Source organism: Lepidochelys kempii, chromosome 4 (assembly GCF_965140265.1).
Source record: "Lepidochelys kempii isolate rLepKem1 chromosome 4, rLepKem1.hap2, whole genome shotgun sequence".
Classification (NCBI taxonomy): Eukaryota; Metazoa; Chordata; order Testudines; family Cheloniidae; genus Lepidochelys; species Lepidochelys kempii.
The window spans coordinates 22729391-22748283 of record NC_133259.1 but is presented as its reverse complement, the minus strand read 5'-3'; the positions used below and the strand labels follow the sequence as shown (position 1 = coordinate 22748283).

The following is an 18893-nucleotide window of genomic DNA, read 5'->3' as shown; positions in this document are numbered from 1 at the left end:
TTTCTCTGACTCAGTCCCCCTACTGATCTCAGAATGGTGATCCTTCCTTTTCCTCACTAAAGCACTTTTTGTCAAAGTCTGCTTCTCTCACAACTCAGCTCAAAGGGCCTGCAATTGGCTGTATGAGCGCTTGGCCATGTGGGCATTTCTGGCACAGAAGCTCCTGCAATATTAGGCCATGCTACACTCCTGTTTGGGCTTGCCTGATGCCTATCAGATTGAAAGCCACAGGGCAGTTTATGCTTCACGTGTGTTATGAATGGAGCAGCATACCCGTGTGTTGCTTGAAATCCTTCTCAAGCTTCTGAGTCCTATTCCATTCGTTCCCTTGTTCAGGCCTTTCTCTTAGCCAGGGAAGGGTATGGATATTCCACTTCTTGGAGTTAGAAAGAACTAAGATATGGCAGCCCAACAAGCTCATTAGTAGATTCTTTATCAGGCCCCGTAAAGGCAATGCAAAGACTGTAGGGAATGACATCAACAAGGTCTGAAGGTACTTTTGCCATTTACTGTCAGGGAGGAACTTTATCCAAGCATAAGGCCTGGCAGTGCAAATCAAAGCAGGCAAGCAGGCATTTACATTCACAGACCTAGGTGAATGTTGTTTATATACCTTGAGCCCATTATTCCAAAACACTACCCAATATCTTGTGAATCGCTGTTACAGAATGTGCAATGCATCTGCTCTCTAAAGCCCCACATTTATTTTAAAGTCACAATAAGCATCTAGTTATGGTATGAAAAACTGCATGTTTAGAATACTCAGCTAATAGAGGAGTACTAAAAATTGATAACCTCAATTTCTTTTATATGAATACTTACATTTAAAATAGCCAAATGGATTTTTGTGAAGGAAAAACAAATATTTAGCTGTGGGACCCAGACATTATATAAGAAGTTTTACTCTTGGACAAATGGTTATGGCAGAGCTGTGAACGGGGATTCATATGTCAAAGGCTGGCAGAACCGTAGCTATAGCAGTTAGAGAGGAAATACTATTACACAATAGCTTTGTCTCAGCCCCAAATCAGTCCAATTTGCACTGTGGAGACTGTGGTTTTCTGCAGCCTAAGAGAGGTTAGAAACGGAATGAAAAGCATTGAAAAATAAAAGCCCAGTAGTAGTGATTTCAAATCAGAAATTAGATTAGAAATGACAAGAAATCCACGCCTAAGCACACCCATCCTTATCAGATTCAACTGCAACAGATTGGCAGGGAGCAGAATCTGCTTTTTTCCACGGGTTTGTTTACTTTCACTGGAAGCTAAGTGTAATAGCTAACCATTCGGTGCCATTTTTCCCAATGCAGAATTAACCTGCATATGGGAGTGGAAAATCTGAGTTTTAGTTCACAGAGTTATCTGTATATTCCCTCATGGCAGGAGGGATAGGGTTTTCTCTTTGGTTCACCACCAAAACCCACGGAACTTGGGGGAATCTCCTATATTCAAGGAGAATGTAGATGGAGAGCCTTGGCCTCCACGCTGCCAACGCTCCTACCATATAGACCCACAATTTTGGGTTGGGAAAAATTCACCTGAGCAGGGCAAGTCTCTCTCACATTCCCAGGTGCCTCCAAGCCCCAAGCCCATCTCTGGGCTTTTAGCTACAGTAGGTGAAGTTCAGTAGGTGGACCATGTCCCCTAGTAGCATTACACTTACTTGCAAATCATTTTAAAAAGAAAACTTTACTATGTCTCCTTTGCAATTTTCTTCCTTCTCATTGCATCTACCCATTTTTATTTCCTTTAACGATATGACAGAAAACATTCCCTTCCTTTTTTAATCCTGTTTTCCTCTCACAGTTATTTTTCCTGTAGTGTGTCATATTTTTCCCTCTCTCCCTCCCTTCTATACAGTGCTGTTTGAGGAACCCACCTCTCCTTCAAACTCACTGCTCTCTTCTGGGGTTCCCCAGCTCTCTCTTTGCTCCCTTCCCACAAACTCTTACTCATTGTCCTCCCCACCTAACCTATTATTCAGATTCTCTTTTCTTCATTTTCACACACACAAACCCTGCCCACCAGACATAGCCTCTGCCCCTTTCCAGATACGCACAAGCATTTCTACTCTGACACACATTGCCATACATGCACCAATGCTCTCAGACAACCCCGCCTTTTCTCAGAAACACCCTAGTCACTGCTCCCTCCCTTTTGGGAAATGGGCAGAAGGAGACTAAGAGGGGGTCTTTTTCCTGTCCTAGAGCAGAATGTCTCCCGGCTAATACACTCATCAGGGCTCAACTCACTCTGTCTTATCTAGTCTCAGACAAGGCAGAGCCAGCTAAATCCTAAGCATTTGCTCAGCACTGGGCTGCACTTCGCTGAAGGGGACCGAGGAGAGAGATCTTCAGTGGGGAGGAGAACATCGGGAGTGTGATTGGATCTTCGATGTTCAGTGATGCCAGGGCAAGGGATGAGGGAGGGAAAAAGGCAGAGCACGCGGACCAAATTGGAAGCAGATGAAGGAATCCTCAATAGGGAAAGGGTGTCTGTTTTTAAAAAGTTTTCTGCCACTTCCATCAGTTCTGCCACTTTTGACGTAGACATGGTCTGCCTATGGTAGCAACAGTCATGTCTGGCCTGCATTCTACCAAAACTACAAAGTAGGGATCCTGCAAGACTCCTACAAAGGGGCTTTGTGTGTTCAAAGGAAAAGGGAAGCATAGCATAAAGAGAGAAAGCCACCTCTCCATGCAATTCCAGCACTGGCCCATGAACGTAGGCTCCTGTTCATGTGTGGAAGTGGAGGGCTACATACACATGGGAGCCTGTGCATTTGGATTGGATTTCAGCTTTGGAACAACTGTAGCCTTTTGCTCTTGAAGAATCCTCTTCTGTCAACACAGTACAGTACAAACAATACTCAGAGGTGCCTTCAGTTTATAAACTTTGGCTTCTCACCAAAGCCAATTTTTGCAATCGGGGCCAGGAGAGACAAAGGCAAGGAACTCAACCTTTGGCTAGGGCTGCACATTTCAGGAATTACCACACCTTCCGTTAATTCACGAGTGGTCTAACCCACATCCCTTACAGAGTGTTTTAATTTGCTCCTGCCTTCTCAAAGACTTTCATATTTCCTTTGATTGGTCATTTCTCTTCATATTTCAAGGAGAATCGCTTCACAGATTAATCTTCACACAGTGTAGGTCTTGTGTGAAAGGTCATGGGAGGACTTTGTTTTATTAATCATCCTGTTATAAAAGGCAGGAAATGGAAAAAGACAAACTGGAAATGTTAGTGAGGATGACATGGCAAAGAATTTAATAAACGCTGCAGCATTTGAAAGCAAAAAGCTGACAGTGTGGTAAGAAACAGCAAAAATGATGCTCATGCAGGAGAATTGGAATGGTCCGTGTCACAAGCAAGCTAAGAAAAAAAATAGAAATGCAGTCAGCCGTCTCTCTCAAGGCTGTGTATCCCTAGACTCAGTTTAGAGAATGTGACACGGCTGGTTATATTTGTCTGAAATGTCCCATTCAGATAACAAGTGTTAATCCTGATGGGAAAAGGTAAAGTGTGATTGTTGGCTGAGTGACCCACTCAGGTATGAGTAAGTAAATGGAAGTAGCCCTCAGAGAGAAGGGTGCGTGCTAGGATTTAGCAAAGACAGTTCCCGAGGAAGGAGACCCTAGGAACAAGCAAGACTGAGAAGGTGTAGTGTTAAGATAAAATAAACATAGGAGCAGCCAAATCTACTTGATGGATTTCTCTGGTAACTTAAGTACCATTGTAAAAGCACTTAAGCTACTTCCTGCCCCCTGGTATAAAAGGCATGGCGTAGGTGTCCCTACATGCTGGTGAACTCCAGATACCAGAATGGGTGTCAGTATCATACAAACTGGGCCTGAGGCTACTTTGCTTTACACCAGGATTAGTGCAGATTGGCCCCAGGATTGGGAACAGCATGAAGCTGGTTGAAAGAAGCCATCTTTGTTGTTGCCAAGTATACCCTGCTCTGGTAGGGCTTAGGAGCTGACCCAAAACAGCTGCCTCTTGTTACTTTAAAAAGTGTTATGTTTTCTATGTTAACTGACTTTTGAAAAAAAGACACTTTAATTCTTCTTAAAATAAGATTAAACGATTTTGTAATTTTTGAAAATCAATGTAGTTTTCCTTCATTAATACAATATATGAAGTGCCAGCACTGTGTAAATATACACTGCATGTACATCATTACCGGAAAAATATTGACAAATTGGAAGGATTTCAAACAAGAGATATTAATATGATTATGAATCCGGCTGCACTGACTTATGAGGAAAGATTAAACAGACAAAATATGTATTTCTTGGCTTGGTGCTAACCAGGGAATGCCATGGTGATAGTCTACAAATATTTGAAAGGTATAAACAACAAAAAAAGGAAAGGGACAACTCGGAATAATTGTATAACATTAAATGCCAGAAAATTAGACTGAGTATCAAGAAAAGGTTTCTTGACCCTGAGTATAATTAGGATATGAAATAACATTCCAAGAGAAACAGTGGAAGCTGGACAGAGCAGCTTCCTTGGGAAACAAAGCTGGACAAAGCAATATAAATTATACCATAGAGAACAATCCTGTACTGGCAGGGTATAGACTAGATGACTTAATAGGGTTTTTCTGGCTCTGATTTGTATGATTCTATTACATTATGCCTGCAGAATTTTAATAATGAATTGCACAGAATATTAGCTGGATGCAATTGTTCCAACCTTTTTTTAAAAAAAAAACTGTTTTACTGACGAAGGAAGAACTGTAATTCTAATATCAATTATCCTAGAAAAATTGGTCTGTGTTTTTTTTACCTTCCTACCTCCTAGGCATAATAATAATGTGATTTTTTTTTTGTGCTTGAAATACCCCTGGGTCTGATATTCAGCAACCATAATATTTTTTTTTCAAATATGCCCATTACAAAATAACAAAACAAAACAAAAAAATCTTTAAGGAGAGTTTTCCATTAGAACTTTTTTTGTCATTGCACTAATGCTATTGCTTTTGGAAAGACACTGCTGCGAGCAAAAATAGAGCACCTTTCATCAAATGGGATTTATTCCTCGCTGGAATAGAAACTAAAGAGAACGAAATATAGGAGGAAGGTACCTTCTTGATGGTATCCAGCATGGATCGCCCTCCTTGCCAAGGTTTGGAATTCTTTCTGATACAAGTCAGGCTAGCCATGCTATGCCACTTCCGGTCCTCCAGCTTCTTATGAAAAGCATTAGCCAACAAAAGCACAGTGTCATATATGTAGAGGTTTGAAATCTGTAAAGAGATTAGAGATTGATTATTAGCAGTTAGTGGACACATGCTGGCAGACAAAAACAGAATTCATAATCTGTTTTCCTCAGCTGTTTGTTACCCACCCTGTCAATAACTACACAATTTGCTTCATATTAAACAGCTTTAAAAAAACCTATTAAAATAACCATGCCTTAGCTATGCTATCATCAACAATTTAGGGCCCTGATCCTGCAATGAGAGTCACATGGACTACCTCCACTCCTACGTGAGGCACCGGGGCCCCATTACCTGCACAGATCCAGCTGCAGGATTGGGGCCTAAATTATTATCAGTTTCTCCTGTTTCTAGTCAATTTCTAAACAATTTCATTATCTGGGTCTCAAGCACTAGTATATTTTGCAATGTCTGGGCTTCCCACGTGGTAGGTGGACTTATGCATAAATGTATAAGAGTCAGCCAGCTCCTGGGCACCTGATGGTGGCCTAGGGTAGCTCTGCAGCACCATGCCTCAAATTTTTCCAAAATCTTTCAGCAACAGAACTCAGTGGTATCTCTCCCTAATAATCCAAAACAAATCACTCCAGTCTCCAGCTAGACCCAGCCCCATCTCCAGGAGGGTTTGTTCTCTTGCTCTGTATCCCACCCCCACAACCAGGGTTTCTTGCCTGCAGCCTGGCCTCTCCAAGGGTCTACAACTCCTCTCCAGCCCCATACACACGTTTCTTCACTTAGCTCTTCCCCAGAAGTCCTGATTGAGTCACATGACCTCCATCTTGCCCACCTGGGGAGGCAAGCTAATTATGTCACAGATGGGATGGGTTTTTCTCACTTTGTGACACTCAACAACTGGAATTTATTTTTTTCCCCAAAGCTTTTTACCAAACCAGCATTTTGAGGCAAATATGGCCTGTTAATGGCCCACATTTTCTTCTTCATTTTGTGAATCATTGTGGCATTTATCATGTAATTTTAGGATTTTCAATCAATCAGTCAGTGTATTTCTCAGTACGCTCAGTTCAGGTAACTGAAATGGGGAACACGAAATGAGAGAGTGAGATGTTCTAGTCCCTATTATGAAACTCTCTGCATATGGAACTCTCAGTGAAGCCAGGATTTGCAAAACACTCACTTGTGCTCACTTCTGTTTGATTACTTTATCATATTTAAAATAGAAATTCTGAAATTTTTAGTAACTTAGCGTCGGCACTAGGTGCTCCCTATGCTTCAGTGAAAAAATGTCAGTGCCTCGTGAGGCTATTTCAGCATTGTAAGAATTCCATAATGGTAATATATTAACATATTAAATGTACATATAAGGTCTGTTTCTGCAATGCAATGAGTGCCTTTGCTTTCCATTAATGTCTATGGAAGCTGAGGGCTCTTAGCGCCTAACACCATTAAACTCTTATACTATATATATATTTATGCCCAGAAGTTTAAGTGCAGCATCCAGCAGAGGATATCGAAGCTCCACAGAAGAAACAGAAATAACCTGCCTCCCCCTCTTCCGGTTATCACGATTTACTTTTTTATATATTTATTTATTAAATGCATATTCGCAAGTTCAGTCAGACATTAATGATAAGATATAATTCAGTATGAAGTAATAAAGAAACAGAATTCACAAGCTCTTCTGAAACAAAAAATTTACACAATGGCTTTTTGCAGTCATCTCTGTCCTCAGATGGCAGGGGCAGGTGTCCTGCTGATGCTATCATAAAGAGACATCATTAACTGCATCTGACAACATGGTGCTCAGAAGCAATATTAAGTTAGAAAACTGAATCATATCAAGGACATTTGAGAACACTCTTTTCAGATCATCTATCAGTCACTTAAAGTTCATGGGCCTGTGGCTGTCTAGGGGAAATTCAGCGTTTCCTGAGCTACACCAGAAGGGGTTCTGGACACAGTTGCCAACTTTCATGTGATAAATAAGCACCCCAACTTTCACAATAAGCCAAAAATCAAGCTAATCCCATTTAAAAACAAGCCCAAAACAAGCCAATCCCTAAGAACCCCAACACTATGTGACTAGATCTCCCGGTGTGCAGTCTGGGACTGTGGTGGGCCCACTGTGCACCCCAGACTCTCTCTCCCCCCTTGCCTTTTCTTGCCAGGAGCTGATCAAAAAAAGAAGCAACAAGCTACCAGCCAAACAAGCAACAAGCCAAAAACTAGCCAACAAGCAACTCACAAGCAATTAAGTCAAAAACAAGCCCAATTTCGGGGAGGGAGGTTCCGTGGATTTGGCATGTCTGGTTCTGAAGTGTTCCTGGTATCTGAAAACTAATTAGACAGTGACTATTAGCTATTTGATGCAGGATTGGTTTTTGTTTCAATGCTGCTAAGATCAATTTCTCAGCACTGCTTGCATTCGTAAGAGGTGGTGGCCCCAAAGATAAAAAAATGAAGATTTACAGTACTCAGCTGTCCCTAAAGATCTTAGCAGAAGAGGGAGACCTAAAAATGAGATGGATAATGAGGTGGAGGTTCAGGCTGCTGGGGACTCCTTTATTTTGTGGCAGAAAACATCGTAAAGCTAGGGAAGTCTTGTAGCCAGTTAAAAGGAAGGGCCAGTTAGGAAGGAAGGAGTTCCTGAAGAGGCTGATTCAGATATTCAAGGGTCCAAATAGCATCTGAAAATTATGACACTCCAAATATGACTTTTTGCCCATCCTACGAATAAATTGTATAAAGGCAGCATATGCATTGTGCAGGCTCCAACTTGCAGTGACTTATACTGGCTCTGACTCTTCCATAGGCTGATCCCCATAGATTTCTACACAAGCCTTTTGCTACTTACTCTCACCTCTCCCAGGAATCCAAGGAAGGCTTCCTCTGCCTCTCTCCTTTACCAGGAGTTCCAAGCACTTGCTGCTTTCTTTGCCTCCCAAATTTCCACAGCAAGTTCTAGTCTGCCTTTTTCCATAAACCTTCCATGATTCTTCATTACCACTACAAACGCAACATTAATAGCTACTCAGAGAACTTCTGACTCTCCCATGTTTTTTCTTTTCCTCAATCATTCCATGTTTTGGAAGGTTTCTTTTCACCATTAAACCAACTTCCCCTACAACTCTGCTGGTTCTGAACGTTTCTGTTTTAGAATTCAGAGGTCTAACATGAATAAGGTTGCTTGTTTCCTTTTTAACTCAGAGGTTAGACATCACACCTGTGAATGACAAGATTAGAGACACGGATGACTAAATCCTCCTGTGTTGTAAATCAGTGTCACTCCAAGGCTGTGCTAGTTTACACCAGCTGAGCATCCAGCCCAGACTAGATAACAGTATACTCTTTCAATAACTTAGATCACCTACTATTGCACTACCCAGAACTTCAAGGGTTGATGTATTTCAACTAAAGTCTTATTTCCTCAAAGAAGTTTGCCCCACATTAACTTGCAGCTCGGGGAAATCGAAGAATGGGAAATAAATTATCTCCTGCTATAATAATATAGATGCCTGGGCTGAAAAAAACCTCTAGGGAGGAAAGACAATAAGGTCACCAATAAGACCAAATTAGTACATAAAAGCTACAAATCCCAAGTCGTAATTTCCCAACAAGATGACATTTTTTAATGTAATTTCTGTAACTTAATATCATGGGACTAGGAAATCTTTTGTCACTGTTCACACAGCGGAATACACGTATTAATTTAGGAGCAATTTAGCTGTGTTTACATCAAGTGTTAATAGGACACAAGTGTACAGGGTTCAGCAGGCATTGGCAATTTTTTAGTCCTTTACCAATATTTTAGCTCAGCATTTATGGCACCATTGGTCTCTGATAATACAATATTAAATGCACTAGACTTAATTTCTGTTTCTGCAAAATCCTATCCCCTCTTGGAAGTGTGTTGCATGAATCATAGTCCTGGTATGCATGACAGGGAGGCAATTTAAAGATTGTTCTGTACATTTATGGCTCTGCAACATAACTGTAACAAGATGTTTCATGCACTGTGTATCTTAGTTGTTGATATTCTGCTTATTCCAAATCTCCTCAAACTTAGTAGTCTTTTGCAGAGGTGGACAGCCATTGGAATTAAGCAGCAGCACTTAATTAGATGATCTCCTGCCTGCCAAGAATGCAAAATGAAGATGTCTGGTAACCACATAAAATTCCAGGAGAAAGAAAGAAAGTTAATACAAGCAGTCTTGTTCTGTTCAGATAGCATAATTCTGAGGACAATTGCAAACTATTCAACTGAACTAGAGGAGCACAATAATATCTAATTTCATACAATTACCTAACACCCTAAAGACCTGATTCCAATCCCATTTAAATGACAGTTTGGTACAATGCATATTTCACACAGCAGAGACTGGACTCAAAAAATTATGTAACCATGGTTATATTTTAGGTATGTTCTTCTGGTTAAGACACTGCACTGGAATTGGGACTCAGGAAAACTGGGTGAAATGTCCTGCTCTACCATAGACTTCTTGCGTGATGTTGGGGTACGCTGCTTAATCCAGCTGTACCTAAATTCCCTCTTCCATCAACCATAGATACCAACATTTTTTCTCTTCCACCCCTTTCAGAATGCGTGCTCTACCAAGCAGCGACTGTCCCTTACTACGTGTCTGTGAAGTTTTGGTTTGGGCCCACAGGTGCTTATGCAATAGCAATAAAAATAATAATTTCCTGCGGCTACTTTTATCATAATTATCATTGACCTGCACATTTCAACCATAATTACGTGCAGAATAACCTTATTTAACTCTGATGACATGTTGATTTTTTAATCATGCAAAGCAACCAAGAAATCATTACCACAAACATTACACTCATCCAGTATGTGGAATAGGGACAATTTTGTTTTTAATGCCCTCCCTTGTAAATGTAAATAATTTCGTATTCCATTTCCCATTTTCAGCCAGAGTCATCCTTTTCTTTCTGTGTTAACACAACATTTGTTGAAGAAATATTTTTAATAGCTCTGCACATGGGCTTAATTCTCATATTCCTTTTTACAAATATTTTACCTTTTTTTCCCCTCTAGGCATCTGCGATACAGTACAAATTCAAAAAAAGTTTTTAAATAAAATTGGACCTAATATTCCAGAAAAAAAAAACCCAAACAGCTTCTTTAAGGAAAAGCAAAAGAAAATGGGTAAGAAATAAACTGTGAAAATCAACCACTGAAAATCTGATCACATCCAGCCACACCTTAAATCCCTTCTCCAGGGCTTCCAGGTCCAATTCAAGATGCCATGTGCACAACCACCTCTTTGCTCTTGGTTCTTTTCACGCCATGCATGTCCCCCTTGCTGCATCCAAAAATGTCTAACCACTACTTTTGTTTCTTTTTTCCATTCTTGCCTCTCTACTTTGTTTCATATAGCCCCTTGCACCTGGGATCCCTTTCTGACACACACTGTCTTGCATCTACCCTGGTCTCCTTCACCCTCCATGTCTTCTTCTAAACCTACAAGCCTTAGTTATCCCTAAAAAAACAAGGTCCCAGATGTAATGAAAACAAGGTCCCAGATGAAAAATAAAATAAATCTTGGAACCTATATGATATACACAATAGCAACTGAATCTACCTACCATATGATCTCACTGCTGTCACTTGACTAAAACTAGCTCTAATGAGGAAAATAAACCAAATATAACAAAATATTCCCACTCGATTTATCTGCCCCCATGTTTTTCTTTAAGTCACAGCTGCATGTTTTGCATATTGAAAACATGTTTTTATTACTGCCAGCAGCCTAGCACAGAAAATACAGCTATAGATGAGCCAAGCTGATTTTATTTTGCCTCCTCATGTACCACCAATAAAACTGTCAGCTAAGTTCTGATTCCAGAATCTTTATATATTGTTGATGGTGATGTAAAGGGCACAAAGAACCCAGCTTTGTTTTTCATATTCCAGGGTAAACGTGCAGTGCTAGCAGTTACAATAATCTTCCCTCCCTCCTTGTAAATTGGAAATATTTGATATGGGAGTGCTTTAGAGAAAATAAATAATTCCATCTCTTCCATTCCCAGAGCACATTTCTGACTAGTCATACTTTGATGGCATAGAAAAAGGTTAGAGTGTTTTAGACGTATAAAGGATTCTGTGTTCCTATAAACATTACTTTGTACTATTGTAGGGCACTACAAAAGGGCAGTGGACAAGCCCTGTAGTTGTCTTTAGCCTGTGCAACATGGGAAGTCACTTGGTATACCATCTTCACATATCTGATTCTCCGTATAATTTGTAATACTGTCATAATTTTATCCAAAATTGTCTTAATGTATATGTATGTGTGTGTGTGTATATATATATATATATATATACACACACACACACTCACACACACAATGCACATTCACCCCGGGAAAATATCAGAAACAACATTTTGAAATATCAAAATCCTCTACAAAATGGAATTACTTTTTTCCTTACAGCTCTAGTTAATACTTCTATTCTTGTCTGCAGTGCTGTTGGAGTTATGTTGGTTCCAGGATGTTAGAGGGACAAGATGGGTGAGGTATGGACCACTTCTATGAGTGAAAGAGACAAGCCCTCTGTATAAGCTTAAAAGCTTGTCCCAACCAGCAGAAGTTGGTCTTATAAAATACATTACCGCACCCATCTTGTCACTCCTATTCTTGAAAGATGTGCTGTGATCATGACCTCAGTTTCACATTTCACCCGAAAGACATCAACAGTACCTCCTAAAACCATCCTGCTGAAGTGGATCTGTGCAATCGAGTTAACATTGTTGAACCTGTTGAACCTAAGTTGTTTCCAGAGATCTTCTATCCACATATTAGCACTACCCAACCCTGCTTAACTTCTAAAAGTATCACGCAGAGGGAGCTATGACTACAGGTATTTCTTTTAACAAATAAATTGCTTATTGGCTGCTTCGCTTTCGATTTTACACCTCTCACACCTCCTCAGAAAAGTAGCGTCTGGAGCCATAGGTCTCAAATCCAGGCCTCTGGGACTGCCTCGGGAACCTTACCTTCCCACAAATATATGCAAGCTGAATGGAAACTTTTTAAAAACACCATAATAGAGGCTCAAACTATACGTATACCCCAAATAAAAACAACAATAATAAAAAAAACAGTAAGGAAACAAATAAACAAAAAAAAAAACCCAAACAAACCCAAAAACGGGGGAAGGGCCTCAATGACTAAACAACAGAGTAAAAGAGTAGTATAATCGGGCAGGCAAAAAAGAATTTGAAGACCAACTAGCAAAAGACATGAAAACGAACAGCAATTTTGTTAAGTACATCAGAAGCAGAAAGCCTGCCAAACAATCAGTGGAGCCACTGGACGATTGAGGTACTAAAGGCACACTCAAGGAAGATAGGTCCGTTGTGGAGAAGCCAAATGAATTCTTTGCATCAGTCTTCACTGCAGAGGATGTGAGGGAGAATCCCACACCTGAGCCACTTTTAGGTGACAAATCTGAGGAACTCTTGTCTCAGAGTGAGGTGTCAGTAGAGAAGTTTTTGGAAGTAATTGATAAATTAAACAGCGATAGGTCTTCAGGACCAGATTCACCCAAGAGTTGTGAAGGAACTCAAATATGAAATTGCAGAACTACTAACTATGGTATGTAACCTATCACTTAAAACAGCTTCTATACCAGAGAACTTGCACATAGCTAATGTAAAGCCAATTTTTAAAAAAGGCTCCAGAGGTGATCCTGGCAATAACAGGCCAGTAAGTCTAACTTCGGTACCAGGCAAGTTGGTTGAAACTACAGTAAAGAACAGAATTATCAGACACATAAATGAAGAAATGAACAAAATAAGAGTCAACACGGCTTTTGTAAAGGGAAGTCATGCCTCACCAATCTCTTAGAATTCTTGGAGGGGGTCACCAAACACGTGGACAAGGGTAATCCAGAGGATATAGTGTACGGTGACTTTCAGAAAGCTTTTGACAAGGTCCCTCACCAAAGGCTCTTAAGCAAAGTAAGCAGTCATGGGATAAGAGGGAAGGTTCTCTCATGGTAACTGGTTAAAAGACAGGAAACAAAGGGTAGGAATAAATGGTTTGTTTTCACAGTGGAGAGAGGTAAATAGTGGTGTCTCCCAGGGGTCTGTACTGAGAATAGTGCTGTTCAACGTATTCCATAAATGATCTGGAAAAAAGGTAAACAATGAGGTGGCAAAATTTGCAGATGATACAAAATTACAGAAGATAGTTAAGTCCAAAGCAGACTGGGAAGAGTTACAAAGGGATCTCACAAAACTGGGTGACTGGGTAACAAAATGGCAAATGAAATTCAATACTGATAAATTCAAAGTAATGCACATTGGAAAACATAATCCCTAAAATACATACATTATGATGGGGTATGGAGTCACCGTGGATAGTTCTCTGAAAACATCTGTTCAATGTGCAGGAGCAATCAAAAAAGCTAACAATGTTAGGAACCATTAGGAAAGGGATAGATAATAAGACAGAAAATATCCTAATGGGCACTACATAAATCCATAATGTGCCCACACCTTGAATCCTGCATGCAGTTCTGATCGCCCCATCCCAAGAAGATATATTAGAATTGAAAGTAGAGAAGGGCAATCCTAAAAATGATTAGGAATATGGAACAGCTTCCATATGGGGGCAGATAAAAAGCCTGGGGCTGTTCAGTTTAGAAAAGAGATGTTTAAGGGGGGATATGATAGAAGTCTATAAAATCAGGAATAAGGAAATGTTATTTACTCCTATAGGTGCTGGAAGTAGGAGTGTGGGGGGTGCTACGGCTTGAAGTGGTTTCCATTATATACAAGGTTTACACTTTGGTCCAATGGCTCTCAGTACCCTCACTATAAAAATAGTTCCAGAACCCCTGTTTGCTCCTGCATATAAACACAAGAACCAGAGGTCACTCAGTGAAATAAACAGACAGCCGATTTAAAACAAACTTAAGAAAGTATTTCAAACAATGCACAGTCTTCCTTCAGAACTCATTGGCAGGGGATATTGTGAAGGCCAAAAGCATAACTGACTTCAAACAAGATTTAGATATGTTCATGGGGAATAGGTCCATCAATGGCTGTTAGCCAAGACAGTCAGGGATGCAACCCTATGCTCTGGGTGTCCCTAATCCTCTGACTGCCAGAAGCTTGGACTGGACATCAGAAGATGGATCGCTCATAAACTGCCCTGTTCTGTTAATTCCCTCTGAAGCATCTGGCATCGACCACTATCAGAAGACAGCATAGATGTATAATTGGAATGAACAACAGTGTTGACGACCAGGCTGTGAGTGGTCAGTTCTGGTGGTAAAAGAGAGAGTTAGGCCTACTAGTTAGAGCTGGGACTAGGGTAGGCATAGTCCAGGAAATGAGCTAAGGGTCAGTACCAGAAGCCAAATGCCACAGCTTTGGAGGAGGGGGTAAACCAGTGTTATAAGCCAAAGGCAGTGCCAAGAATCAGTACCACAGAGACAGAAGTTGAATGTCAGAACCGGAGAGTCGACTAGAGTCATAAGCCAGAGGCGGAGCTGGGGGTCGAATCTAGAAGTCTGAAGCCAGAGGGGAGCAGGGACTGGAACAAGGGCAAGTGCAGCTCTGGGAGTGGTAGGTGATGAAGAGCCACTGACCTGCTGTGGAGGCCAGGCTTATAAACAGGACTGCTAAACCAGCAGCCACTCAGGGGTTGTGGCCACTGTGACTTCCAAGGCAGCGTATGTGGGCTCCTTGGTTGCCTAGTAATGCGCTTAGTCACAGAGCAGGCCAGCAGCTGCTCCTAGCTGGTCTGGTCACTGAACATATAGCCATTCTTATGTTCTTATTCCCTGTATGTACCGGGTCGCGGGGGGAGGGGGACTGCAAGCAAGACACCTTTTTTAAACCTGGTCCTGCACTCTGCATAGCCATAACTTTGACAGAACTGAGACGAACTAGGCTTAATAGCACACAAAGGCCCTGAGCTTCTAAACACATATGTGAACTCAACCGTGTGAGTGACTGTGTGGCCAGACCCCTGCAACTCCTTCGGGGCACAAGGATCTGTCAGCTTGAAGTCAGTTGCAAAACTGGGCCCTCCAGTAGTATAGTCATAAAGATTAAGGCAAGAAGGGACCACTTGATTATCTAGTCTGACCTGTATATCACAGAGCACCGACATCACCCAGCACCAGCATGCTAAACCCTTCAAAGGAATGAGACCCACACAATAGTAGACTATTACATGCCACAGGCAGAGAATAGGAACAATGGCAGGGAAATGGTTAAATGAGATATACTCAGATAATCCTGGCTGCAGAGGAAGGCAACCTCTCCCCATTTCCTTCCCTCCCCCCACACGGTCAGGAAGGAAGGAAGGAATTTTCCCAACCTCACGTTTGCTGATCAGTTAGACCCTGAGAATGTGTGCAAGATTCAGCCAGTCAAGCACCTGACGGAGAGGATGCTCGGTGCCATCTCAGAGCCCCCATCCAACCCACCCAGTGTCCCATCTCCAGAAGTGGCCATCTTGATGCTTCAGAGGAAGGGGAAAAATCCCAGAATACATTCAGGGCGGAGTGGGAATAATCCCTTCCTGATTCCTTCTCATGGCCAGCTGCAACCCTGAAGCATGAGCTTTAGAAACCAGAAGTGACCCCCTTAGGGCTTTTGAGCCTTGCCCCCTACCATCACAAGCAAACCCATCATACAAGTGCACTCAAATTTGTTCAGCTCTCTATTAAAACGAATTAACTTGCTTGCCCCCACAACTCCTATTGGAAAGCTGTTCCAGAACCTCATCTCTTTGATGGTTAGAAACCTTCTTCTAATTTCCAGACTGAATTTGTTCATGGCCAGCTGATAGCCATTAGTTCTCGCACCAACATTGTCCTTCAACATAAATAGCTCTTCACCCTCCCTGGTATTTATCTCCCCCTGATTTAGCAAGATCAATCATATTCCCTCTCAGCCTTCTTTTAGTGAGACTAAACAAGCCCAGTTCTTCCAATCTCCTCTCACAAGATATGCCTTCCATAGCCAGGATCATCCTCATAGCTCTTCTCTGCACCTGTTCCAGTTTAAAATAGTTTTCCTTGTACATGGTGACCAGAAATGTACACACTATTCCAAATGAGGTCTTACTAATGCCTTGTAAAATGGAGTTAATACTTCTCCATCTCTATTGGAAATGCCTTGCTTGATACATCCTAGGATTGTATTTGCTCATACTGGTGGCTCATAAATATCCTATGATCAAACCATACACCAAGGTCTCTCTCCTTCTCTGTCGCCTCCAACTGATGAGCCCTGAAGTGTAGCAGAAATTCTTTTTATTAGACACTAACTGTACCACTGTGCACTGTGCTATTAAATTTCATCCCATTTCTGTCACTCCAGTCATCAATGTCATCCAGATCTTCCTGTATAGTATTCTAATCCTCCTCTGTATTGACAGTGTCTCCCAACTTCCCTCAGGTGGGAAGATTAATCAGCAGATTTTATTAGCACACTCCTACTTTTGCCCCAAGGTTATTAATAAAAAAATTTGGTAATACTGATCCCAAGGCCACTCCTTAAGGAACACTGCTAGTAACTTCTCCCTACTCTGGTAATATACCTTTCAGCACAACCTGCTGCCTTCTTTCCTTTAGCTAATTCCTTATCCACCTTACAATGCTTGTAATGGTCCCCATCTTCCCTAATTTAACTAATAATTTCTCACATGGTACATGTCAAATGCTTTATTGAAGTCCAAATGTTTTTGACCTACTACACTTCCCTTATCTAAAAAAATCAGTTAATTTCTCAAAGAAGGAAATCAGGTTGGTCTGGCATGACCCACTTTTGGTAAACCCATATTGCATTACATCCTCTTTTGCCATTTACCTCTATGAATTTACTCATTCTGATTGGGTTCAATTCCACCAAAATCATAATTAGAACTGGTCAAACACTCAAAAACAATTTTATCCAATATTTTCAGAATATTTTCTCTCTCAATTTTGATTTATTTCTTTTTTAATTTTCCGCTGACCGATTTTTTATTTCATTTTTTAAAGTAATATTTTATAAGTGATTTTTTAAAATTCCTGAATATTTTTACATTTTGAAAAAATCCCACCATTTGTTTATTGTGACATTTTAATATTGGAGCTGAGGAAAAACAAACAAAATGTAAGAGCTGCAAATGAAAAAAAACCCCAAAATATTAAAAGAAATTTTTGGAGAAAATTAAAATGTTTTGTCAAAAAAGTCTGTTTACTGAAAAAAGATCAATCTTAATTTAAACATTTTCAACCAATATTATTCATGACCGATCAGGAGCATAGAAGTGGATTTAAAAATACATGTTATCTCTTCTCTTTCACAGTCCATATATGGAATATGCTTGCAGTGGGTGGATGGTGGAATGTATTGGCATAAATGTGATATCTCCATGAAGTCAGTAAAATCTGTATTCAGAATCTGACAATAAGGCCACATAGGTACGTAAGTACAGATTTAGGTATTTAGCTTGAGACACTCAAATTTTAAAATGCTTGGTTCCAAATCTTTAGGCAGAAGCTCTCCAGGATGGTTTTACTAGTTTTACCAGTTCTGTGGCTTGAGAAACATGGTACGAGATTCTTATTGTGTGGCTCTGCAGAGGCAATTCTTGATGGAGAACTGGTAAACTACAGAACTCAGCAATTCAATACCCCTTCTTCTGGATGCTGAGCTGCTTCTCTCTGATTTCCATGCCTTGCTGCGGTTTAGGCGAGATACGTAGCTCAGGCTAGATATGTAGCTCTAGTCACCAAGATGGCACACCAAACAGCTAAGCCATTTCATTGTTTCATGCATGAACCATTAGGATATGCCACACAGAAGAATATTACAAATAAACAGAGTAAAGAATGACACTAAATTCAAATTTTCCCAGTAGCTGTCTGTAAAGCTAGCACACAGGCAAGGAAGTATTAGTATGAAGATACCTCCATGTTCTGGGAGAAGGGGTCCTTAGGATCACACAGTGATGAAGATATTCTGTGGTTGCCACGGAAACAGCGTTGACTGCTGTTCTGTGGGACTGGAAATGTCTGTCGAATAATTGTTAACCTTCCAATTGATCTTCTCACTAGCTCCTGCACATCCACATCATTTATTTCCTGTAAGATAAGATCAGGCATAGAATATGTACAAGAGTTAAAATATTGAAATGTCACCACCAGATTGTAAATGAAAAATAAACTGAAGATGTTGAGAGACATGGTATCACTGTACTGCATTTATTCAGTGCTGTCATGTCCTCAAATAAAAACACGTGTGTTCATTAAAATGAAGCCGACCATTTCTATAATCATATCTCTTGCTTAGATATGCTACACTGAAGCCTAAAGAGAGACCTCGAGGGTGTAACTGGGCTCAGATTGGGGTTTTTTCCCCTTTCCCTTTGATCTTTTACTTTAAAGTGTTTCACAACAGATAATAAGGACAGTAGGAAGACATAGTATAAAGTATTGCTAAGTGTGGCATTACATCAAGAGCTCTGGAGGTACAGACATTTGGGTCTTAAGTGTTCATTTCCTGGGAAAAGAATATCAAAATCCTATGCACAATTTAGTAGTTAACGAACCATTTATTGAAATGGGCACTGGGGGGGGAGAGAGAAAGAAAAGCATTAGGGCATTCAAGATTGTGTATGTGTTCTTGTCTATTGCAAGCTCTAATTTAAAACCTCCCTTTTATCCATAAGGT

At 40.6% G+C, this 18893-nt stretch overlaps 1 protein-coding gene across 1 annotated transcript in view; it reads right to left on the bottom strand.

Annotated features, from left to right (window-relative positions):
* GRID2 (glutamate ionotropic receptor delta type subunit 2) overlaps positions 1–18893 on the bottom strand; it is a 1023637-nt gene that overhangs the window by 337124 nt on the left and 667620 nt on the right. The window contains exons 6-7 of the mRNA XM_073340701.1: positions 18131–18304; positions 5092–5253 (exon numbers count right to left, since the gene is read on the bottom strand). Coding sequence (XP_073196802.1) covers positions 5092–5253; positions 18131–18304 — 336 coding nt within the window. The remainder of the gene's footprint in view (positions 1–5091; positions 5254–18130; positions 18305–18893) is intronic.